The sequence below is a fragment of the Melanostigma gelatinosum genome, assembly GCF_949748355.1.
Source record: "Melanostigma gelatinosum genome assembly, contig: SUPER_1_unloc_2, whole genome shotgun sequence".
Lineage (NCBI taxonomy): Eukaryota > Metazoa > Chordata > Actinopteri > Perciformes > Zoarcidae > Melanostigma > Melanostigma gelatinosum.
Genome location: NW_027635329.1, coordinates 540,001 through 550,343, shown reverse-complemented (window position 1 = coordinate 550,343; position 10,343 = coordinate 540,001). Strand labels below are relative to the sequence as shown.

General features: G+C 41.3%; 1 protein-coding gene across 2 annotated transcripts in view; it reads right to left on the bottom strand.

Annotated features, from left to right (window-relative positions):
* Window positions 1–905: 905 nt before the first annotated feature.
* Window positions 906–10,343, bottom strand: part of LOC306786423 (anillin-like) — an 18,452-nt gene continuing 9,014 nt past the window's right edge. Inside the window, exons 11-23 of one of the 2 annotated variants that reach the window (XM_079297407.1) lie at window positions 8,425–8,560; window positions 6,573–6,743; window positions 6,306–6,432; window positions 5,934–5,982; window positions 5,525–5,578; window positions 5,409–5,441; window positions 5,310–5,331; window positions 5,033–5,148; window positions 4,384–4,437; window positions 3,717–3,803; window positions 2,791–2,898; window positions 2,582–2,715; window positions 906–2,152 (exon numbers count right to left, since the gene is read on the bottom strand). In XM_079297407.1, the coding sequence (XP_079153533.1) occupies window positions 1,987–2,152; window positions 2,582–2,715; window positions 2,791–2,898; window positions 3,717–3,803; window positions 4,384–4,437; window positions 5,033–5,148; window positions 5,310–5,331; window positions 5,409–5,441; window positions 5,525–5,578; window positions 5,934–5,982; window positions 6,306–6,432; window positions 6,573–6,743; window positions 8,425–8,560 (1,257 nt within the window). In that variant the 3' untranslated portion in view covers window positions 906–1,986. Of the gene's footprint in view, window positions 2,153–2,581; window positions 2,716–2,790; window positions 2,899–3,716; window positions 3,804–4,289; window positions 4,438–5,032; window positions 5,149–5,309; window positions 5,332–5,408; window positions 5,442–5,524; window positions 5,579–5,933; window positions 5,983–6,305; window positions 6,433–6,572; window positions 6,744–8,424; window positions 8,561–10,343 lie in introns of those variants that run through there. The other variant, XM_079297408.1, reaches the window with a different exon arrangement.

The window sequence follows — 10,343 nt, the reverse complement described above, 5'->3', positions numbered from 1 at the left end:
ACAAGCCAGCTAACCTGCCGGTCCCCAGTCTCGTCACGCTGATCCTCAATCTGCTCTGTCCAACAACAATCTGACGTGCATTGACAGCCGTCCTGCAGGATGAAATCAAGAGTTAAAGATGAAGTCTAACATCCAGAGCTTTCGTCGCCAGTCAACACTTGACAGCTGGTCCCATTGATGTGAAATTTACCGCAGACGTTCTTGATCCCCAGATGATGGTGACCTGCTGACCTTCGCTCCACCATAAGAGACAAATGTGCATATGAAGACCTAACAAAAATCAAATGAAGAAGCTGGTCAGATTGAGTAAAATCTGAGTTTAAAAAAAAGTTTCATATGGATAGATCTCAATCATTTGCACTAACTTTACGTACTGAACTTAAATAGACAATGAAAGAAATTGCTGACAAACCCATAGAGATCTATTGTATAGAACCACCACCCAGCACCCAGGCTACACTAACGCTCTAACAACCGGTGTTGGCCGATTCAACACAACTGAATGTGCTGCACCGATCCGTCGTCGTAATCACCTTGAGCTCCGTAACACCCAGCAGGGCCTTCACCCAGAGGAGCAACGGGACCAACAGGAAGTCTAATTCTAGACCACTTCCTGTATGACATTCCTGACATGAGCTCCCTTCCTGCCACTCTCCGTACGTATAGCACATCTGTGGGTCACCTTTACATTCCTGTATATGCGCATGTAAAGGTCTCTGTGGTATAATGTAATGGCATCAGAGTATTTAAACCTAATAAATAGATTTGTCTGAGACATTGGTTTGAAATAACACTGTACACTGATTTCAGCAGGTTTTCTATTGGGAAGAAAATGGAAATATTAAAGTGATATAATCTAATATTTATATATAGTCATAAATTAGAATTATTAGCCTTTTGTACCATCTTATGTATGAAAAACTCCTGCCTGGATTGGTCAAGTTCATAAACATATTTTGTAGCCATTTCAATCAATTTATTGTCTCCAAGTGCATAGAAAGAGTTCACATGAATAACATTTATGACAGACTGACAGGTGGAAATACATGTGAAAGAACAGCGACATCAGGCAGAACAGACTACATTCATTATTTTATCTCATCTGCTGTATTACACACATGGGTTTAAATACGTAATTATATGTGCAGTAATACAAATCATGTACCTGGGAATGTGAGGGAACACCGCGAGGCACTGGGAGGTAGAACCCCCAAGTGATGTGTTGTACTGGCATTTTAACTGGTTACTTCTTTAGTAAAAAAAGACACCAAGTGTAGTTCAATTGCATTATATAGAAACGGCAGCCAAAAATCAGCCTGCTTCCACCTAGACTGGATCGACTGGGCCCATGGTCCAAACCTTATCATTTCACCCAACAGAATCTGAATGACTACGAAAGGCTCCAACGAGCTAGCATTCCTTCTATATTCCAATAACTCGTAGCGTTTTACTATTTCAAATATATTCTCATCCTACATTAGTTTAGTAGAGTTACAGATATCCTTCAATATGTATTAGTGTATCAATATAAATTTGTTAATCCTTCCGGTTTAAATGATACAAAAACACAATACGATTCTAAATACATGTGTAAATTATCTCAAAAATATAGAAGCTACAAGAAGTTTCATTTTAGCTTCTGAACGTGACCCAAATAAATTGCCAACAAAGGCTAAAGCAGCCGATTGCCACGAAAAGTCAAAATAAAACTAACTCTGCAAATAAAAGAAAAAAACAAACAACGGTACAGATTAAAAAAAGAAATAAACAATATGAAAATCAAATAGATACCTCCCAAAAAATAAAAATTTATATTTCAACCGTGAAACAGCCGTTAAAGAAGAAGCTCACCTCAGATAAAGAATCTAAACCCTGATGGCCGCTCGTCTACCTGCCACATAAAAGCTGCTTCCACTGTGTTTTTCATAAACACCAGGCAGCTATAAGAAAGCACATGCGAGTGAGTTTGCTGGCTTAGTGATGTAGTTACAGAATGCTCTCCCTCAGGTTCCCACTGCTGGACGGGTTCGACTGCTGACTCTCAGTTTGTGCTGCTGATCTTTGGTTCCACGTGTTAAAGTCCAACAGCGCTTGATTGAGTTTCTCCATCCAGTCCAGTCTCTCCTGTTTGGTGTCGGCAGAAAACCAACGCCTGAACAAGAACAACAACCATCAGCATTGTGAGAACCGTCAGAGAAGCCAGAGCTGCTCGTTATAGATGCTAGTGAGCCTGTATAGCAGGGTAAAATACATTGTCCTATTTTGGTAAACTCACTGTAAAATCAAAGACAACTGCCCTTTTCCTCCAAATTAGGTCTTTTTTAACAGTCATCATACTGTCAAAAGACATTTCTAGAAACAACCCAATCACCAATGTCACAGAAGGCATTTCCCCATCAACCAACAAAAGTCAAACACACTGACTGACATCCAGAAAACCAACATGCTTCCTGCACACAAAAGTGGCAATTTTTATATATACACACATATACATAGACGCGCATGATTGTAACATTGATTACAATCCATATCTCCCCACAGATGTCATACTTCAGAGTGTTTGGTTTTTACTCGGTCTTACTTGGCGCTGGCGTCCTGCTGCTGTGGGACGTTGCTGACCAGCTCGAAGGTGAACGGTCGAGCACACGAGTCTCTCTTCACAGGCCTGACGCACCGACTGTGGGAGCTGGCCAGAGAAATGCTGCCCTCTGCATCCTGGGACGTGAAAAACAGAAAATGAGAATTCATTGAAAAGTGACTCGCCGACTTAGTCTGCATGTCTGACTGTACCTTAGATTCTTTGTCGTTGGGGTGGTTCCAGTAGTACATGTTGCATCCCACCAGAACAAAATATCGCCGATGCCACACCCCGTATCCACTGATCAACTCAAACATAGTCTGGGAAAAGATCCAAAAAAAGAGTGTTTAATACAGTTTTCCAACATTTACGGAAAACGTCCATCTTGTTCGGTTTGATCGGTGTATAACTGTTGTACTCAGAATGTAGCTCCTGTCTTTGCTAAACTCTCATTGGAATGTAGTGCAAATCTGCTTCTAATGTCTGTTTTCAGATACTGACACTTGTTTTTAAACTTCTATGACAACTATCTCGGCCCGTTTACTTTGTGAATCTTGAATTTTTGAAGTCAGTACGACACTAAATTGCTTGTTAGCCAGACGAGACTAGCAGAGTCACATTGTGGTTTGACATCTGTCATGTCTGCAGACCACCTGAAGCTAAACCGTGACAAGAAGGAGCTGCTCTTCCTTCCAGGAGAGACTATACTCCCGTCCAGTCAGTGACTCAGGCTCATCCTACTTCCAGAACGTGGTCAAACCATACATCCCAGCCCGTCCACTACGTTCTGCTAATGTCAAATGACTTAACCGTTACCAAACTACCGCTCTACAAAATGTTTGCCGTCTTGGCTCCCCAATGGTGGAACAAACTCCTCATCTACATCAGAAACTCCACACATCTTCCATCGCAGACTGCACATGGCCCATAGAATATTATCTATTGTCTTTAAATGGAACACTTAATGTAGACATGCGTATTTGACTCTTCTTCTTGGGGTTGTACCCACATATTTGAATGCACTTTTTTTAAGTAGCTTTGGATAAAAGTGTTTGCTCAACAAATGTAATGTGATGTAAAGATGTAATTGTGATGTGGTCAGACAGTTGTGGAAAATAAGCAACATCACATTACTAACCAGGAAACCGTGGTGCTGGACATCAGAGTGACTTTCGCTGTCCAGTTGCAGGTAGATGTTGCCCTCTAGAGGCGAGAGGAAAGGCACCTGCGGTCCGGGGAAGAGACGGGGAGACACGCTGTTAAACTGGTACGATGTGGAAGACATGCAGAAAACTGTCTTGAAGAATTTCATTCCAACATGATCCTCATTTATTTTTGTTAAGAAAAGCAACCTGAAATTAACCTTTGACTATCAAGATATTTCATTTATAACCGTTGGACACATTGACTAATGATGATTGATTATAAGAGTAGTTTCTATGCTGCTTGTTTCCTCCTGGATATCAAGATGAAATGATGCAAGCCTTTAGCAGAGAAACATGTACAGAGAACAAATACAAATACATTCCACTATGAATACACATCAAGGGTTTGTGCACCAGGAAGTAAGTATCCCTTGAAGCACTGACACACTGTTTTTTCACATGTACTGACTTTTGGAGTCAATATAATAGATATTGCCTTTGACTTTTCAGATCAAATGGGAAAGAGTTTGACCTAATCAAACAGAAAACCATGCACAAACAAATACCATCAAGACTGAGGCGGCGGTTAAATTGTACGGTCAGAGACTAGGTTAGTTTTTGCAAAGGGAAACGGTGAAGGGCTGGCAGCGTTGTGAAAACCTTTTCCTGAAATTCATCTCCCAGCAGCCTCCTGATTTTGCCCTCAAGTTTCATCTGAGAGGAGGAAGAAAGAGAGAAGGGGGGAGGGAGGCAGACATATTACATGACCAGTGAGCTCACCCATGTGTGGAAACCTCCAACAGAATAATAAAAGCACCCAATGGGTGAATAGTGGCGCCTGTAGCACTGTGCTTCTTCTCTGATTGGTCAGTGCTGGAGGTCAGAAATGAAACGCAGAGAGGTGCTAACCCTGGTGACTGTGGGTGTGTGAAATGGGCCATGCTTCTCCCCTCTGAATGCTTCAATTCAATTAACAATCACCACAAGAAAATATTTACTGTCTGCACTTACAAAACAATCCATCAAACTACATGAAATATTATTGTTTACTTGCCAAACTGACAAAGATATCCAAGTTGATGTAGCTTGGGCTTGTTTCATAGAACTGAAAAGTCTCGAGCAGAATCTATCGGTATCAATCTATTGGTTGGTTCATTTTTAACCATCAAAATGATCCGACTGACCAACACACCGAGGGACACATTTCAGCAGCAGACACTGTCTCCTGGGGCAGAGTAAGGTGGATGTATATTTACCTTTAATAAAAACAGAGTGCATCCCATCTCAAACACATGTTGGCGGTATGTACCTTATCCAGAGGGAACTTGTCCTCGCTGTGTCCCAGCGAGGACAAGGTGATCTTGTGGGAGCCCACCAGAAAAAAGTTGCTGGAGCGACGAGTGTTGAGAGCAGGAGGAGCAGCAGCTGAAGGACAGAGAAGCTCATGAAGACTCATATCAAACTGAAATAGTCAGTCAGTAATATGCATGACTTGCAGTAGAGTTGCCCCCATATAAAATTCACATTATATTTTTCGTATACCGAATGTACAACAATAAATACTGTCCAAAATAAACTCAACTTACATGTCAGACTGTTACTGGATCTCTGTTGAAAACAAAAGAAAAGGTTTGGGTGAAATGTGAAAAACAGCAACACACACTATAATATCTAGGCATACTCACTGTGATAGTGTTCAGAAGCTTTCTTGGTGTGACCTGAATGTGTGAGGACAACATAACGGACTTAGATTGTCATTGATAATTGCACACCTGGCTCATTGTTGGGCTCACTGACTCACCCGTGACTTGGTGGTGGCCCGGTCCACGCTGCAGTTACTACCTGATGTGTGGGACTAGGAGGCACAAAGACCGGCACATTAACAACCAAACAACTTGTTAAGATAACTAGCACGCTAACAGTACACCAAAACAAACAATTCTCTTCAGCAACATAACCAAAGCAACCAACGATGCAGACATCTCTGTCTAACACCGATAGCCTAATAGAATGTCAGTTGATGACTATTTAACATGCTGTCATAGTCCCCCGTCAGTGTTATGGAACGTTTTATAAATAAAATAGGAAACTTGTAAATGTGAATCTACAAAGGGGAACACACTTCTGGAGCCGCTATTGTATTATTTCAGCTAATATTTTATGAATATATAACAGGGCTGCCCATCAAGATGTCATATGTTCTGTCTCACCAGGCTGTAGACCTCCACATCAATGTCAAAGGATGAGCGGATATCTTTCCTGAAATACCAAGAACACACACACACACACACACACACACACACACACACACACACACACACACACACACACACACACACACACACACACACACACACACACACACACACACACACACACACACACACACACACACACACACACACACACACACACACACACACACACACACACACACACCTTAAGTTGTCTGAATGTGACCATTTGTCAAATCAGAAAAAGACAGTAAGTAAGATGTAAATTGACTCGACTTAAATGCAGAAAATTGGTGCCAGGAGCAGTGTATGAGATGTGTCAAATGAAGTAACCACAAAGCAGCTTACAGAGTGACAGAAGTCGGGAAGGAGATGGTGTCTCCATTCTGAGCATCAGCAGCCGTGGCCAGCGGGGTGGCGACGATGTTGCAGGGCCCGTAGCGGATCAGCACGAAAAAGTAGTGACTTGGCCGGCCTACATTGTTACATAAAAAATTCAGTAATTTCAATGTAGATGTCAACCACTATTATTAAATAAGCTCTGCTTTTTGAAATAGTTATTTTCTATTGTGCAAATGTATCAAAAACAATGTTAAATATGAGGCAGTGTGCTACCTGTGCGTTTGTGGGAGGAGCAGACAAATTCCACCTTGAGAGGCAGCTGGATCTTTGTGATGCTGACTGTCCCTCTGCAGGCCTGCTGGGAAACATATTCGCAGTCCTCTCCTGACTCTGAGTTCCTCTCCTCTCTCACAACCTCTGCCAGCAGCGCCGAGCGTTTCTCACCTGAGAGAGCCAAGTAAACAACAAGAATTATAAGCAACAGAACGATAATAAAACTAGAATGCCTCCATCAACCAGTCAAGTTGCAGCATACATCCATGTCTGTCCAAAATGTCCTCACTTTATACTATTAGACATTTGTGTGAAATTGTCATAATAAGGATATGAATCTTGAGTTATGGCCAAAAAAAACAAACATGTTTTGTGAGGTCACAGTGACCTTTGACCACCAAAATGTTATTACCGTAGTTCACCCTCGAGTCCAAGTGGACGAATGTGTCAAAATTGAAGAAATTCCCTCCAAGCGTTCCTGAGATATACAGTGAAGGAAATAAGTATTTGATCACTTGCCAATTTTGTAAGTTTGCCCACTTACAAAGAAATGAACGGTTTATAATTGTAATGGTAAGTTGATTTTAACAGTGAGAGACAGAATATCAAAAAAATAAATAAAAATCCAGAAAATCACATCATATAAAAGTTATAAATTGATTTGCATTTGATGATGTGAAATAAGTATTTGATCCCCTAGCAAAACATGACTCAGTACTTGGCGGAGAAACCGTTGTTGGCATCACAGAGGTCAGATGTTTCTTGTAGTTGGTCACCAGGTTTGGGGACATCTCAGGAGGGATTTCCTCTTTGCAGATCCTCTCCAAATCCTGAAGGTTTCGAGGCTGTCCAAGACCAAAGAGCAGTCGAAGGATGTCAGACCTGCACAAGGCTGGAATGGGCTATAAGACCAGCCAAACTTCTGGATTTCTTCTTGATATTTTGTCTCGCACCGTTATAATAAACCTACCATTACAATTATAGACTGTTCATTTCTTTGTAAGTGGGCAAAGTTACAAAATTGGCAAGGGATCAAATACTTATTTCCTTCACTGTATATATGACGGACGGATGACACAAATATATTGCCCCTGGCTAATTTAATACAAATTAAGAAAAAGTCTTTTTAGGCTTTGAATACAATTATTCAGGCTTTGGTAGTAGAGATGCAATTAATATTAAAACTAGGGTAGGCAATTTATTTTAGACGCCTTTTTGTTCTATTTATTGAAATTATCTTTATGTCCCGACAGCAATCAAATAAAAAAACAATAATCTGATATTTGTGTCTACCGAAGACTTGTAATAAACCCATCCAACGTTTCAATCGGCCCCCATGAAATGTTTGATACTTAGACACAACTGACAAATATGTGGAAAAAGACAAATGAGTATTGAAAACGTGTCAAAGTCAGAATCCATCAGCGGATTGGTGGTTGTTACCAACAATAGCCATGGTAGTTTACTTCAATTACTATAATGTTCGGTGTTTTATGTGAATGAGACTTGAGGACGTCTCTCACGGATTTGTCCCCCAGATGTAGTTCGGAACGTGGCTTTGGAGGGAGGCCTGAAGGGAGGGGCTGAGATTTCCTTGATTGGATACCTTCAAATTCTAGCTTACCTTTGCCGGTTTCTCTTGCTTTCCCCAACTTTAAATTAACAGACAAATGTATGCATGCGTCTTGTTATTAATAGTTATTCTGTCCGTATTATTTTATCAACTGTACGTAAGATGTAAGGACATTTCGCTGTTGAGGCAGTCACTTCTAAAAGAACCCAATAGTCCGAACATAGTTTCTTCTCTGTTGCACACAAATACGGGACATCAAAAACAAACAAAACATCTTACAGGAGACCAAGAGTAGTTTTTCAGCTTCAGCCTCCTCCAGCGAGCCCCGTCCATGCTCCTCATCAGTACAGCAGCTTAGAGCCTGCAGGGTCTGGTTGATCACAGTCTGCAGCTTCCCTGCTTCTTCACTAAGGGCCTGGACAAACACAGGGCAACAGAAAGACTGTGGGTTATTCGCCTGTACTGGATTGAATTCAATCAAAACAAAGTGTCAGCAATTGACTGAATTAATAGTATTTTATAATACTTTTATGTACCGGTACATACTTTGATCTCATCCTGAATACAGATACACATAGATGGACTGCGTGAGGAGGAACCCACTCCCTATGTAGATATGAAGGGCTCATTCTAAGCTAACGCCAGACCTGCAAACTCATGAGGGGTGAAAAAGGTGACAAGCCTGAAACCCTGTCGGGGGGGTGCGCTCCAAGAATTTTATTTTAAATATGGGCTTTGAAATGTAGCCTTCTGGTGTACTCTGAGAAGAAAATTAAGTGATAAGACATTTACTTTAAAACAAACGTATTATTCAGTTATTAATCACTATTTCCAGCTCTATTATTATCAACCTTTATTTAGACACAATCCATTGAGACAGAGGTCTCACTTTCAAAGGTTTTGGTCAAATAAAAACAAAGATAGCAAGAGTAGCGAGAACCATCGCCTGTACAAATAAAGGGATTAGTTTTCATTGATAATATTACTATTAACTTCCACGGTTACTGTAAAGCGGTTGGAATTGTGGCCTATCTTCTATTTGCAATTAATATGCATTCAATCCAGTTAAATTATTTAAATGAAAATGATAATCTACTCTGGCTAAGGTAGTTTATCAAGAGTAAAATAATAGCTGTGATCTATGCACTCCTCTGCATTAACAACCTGCTGAAATGAAGGTACAGGCACCTTAACCCTCTCATTACTTCAGGGTTCTTGAGAGCAACGTGGGACTGTTGGTACACTGGCTGTGGTCATCACAGTGAACAGTGTGATGAGAGGACATGTGAGCCCTTGTTGCTGTAGTTCATCTCCTTGGGGCAGAGGCTGCAGTCATCATACCCTGCCTTATCAATGTATTTAAAACACTGCGACAGCAGGAAGCTGTACTCACGTCTGTTTAGACCTCCACCTTTATCCAGGCCCAGCTCCACTCATAGCTCAGCCCTGCATCAAGCTGCGCTACAGGCAGCTTGTTAAAATGCTCATGGTGGGTCCTCCATGTACAGGCGATTATCCTCCTCTCCCTGAAGCTCTTTGACCTCATCAGTATCTGGGCCTCATGTTTCGTGGTCATGAAAGTTATTCTGACCATGAAATCGCCTCATTCTACTTTGAGTTAAAACAAACAACCTGCAACCAGATGCGCCGGTGTTCCGGTTTAACGGAGTGACCGCGTGAACTGAACCAGAACACGGGGGGCTGCATGTTTCATCACGTTATGTTTTTTCCGTCTAAATCGCAATTATGACGAACGTTAACAGTCGACAAAGTTCCGCATACAGTGGCCGTTAACTTACACCAGCAAGTCTGAACGGTAACGGAACATAACGGAACTTAAACTGTGACGGAGGGAACTGAAGACGCTGTAGACATCTGAACGCTGATTAGCCAAGACTCGACACATCAAAGATGTTCGATAGCGAAGATCACGAAATCACCTTTTCTCCTCGTATGACTCCAATCTGAGAAACGCTGGCTGGCCAGTTGACCCCCCCCCGAAAAAAAACCCTCTACGGATCTACACGATTCACGTGGATGATATATTTTGATTCAAAACGGCGAATTTCGCCGAAAAGCAACAAGTTTGCAGGTATGTAACGCAAACACAGCAATTGTTAGTTTCAAGTCATTATAAACGAAAGATAGTTATACTACTACTGGATTACTATATTCCATTTTTGCAAAATCCTATACAC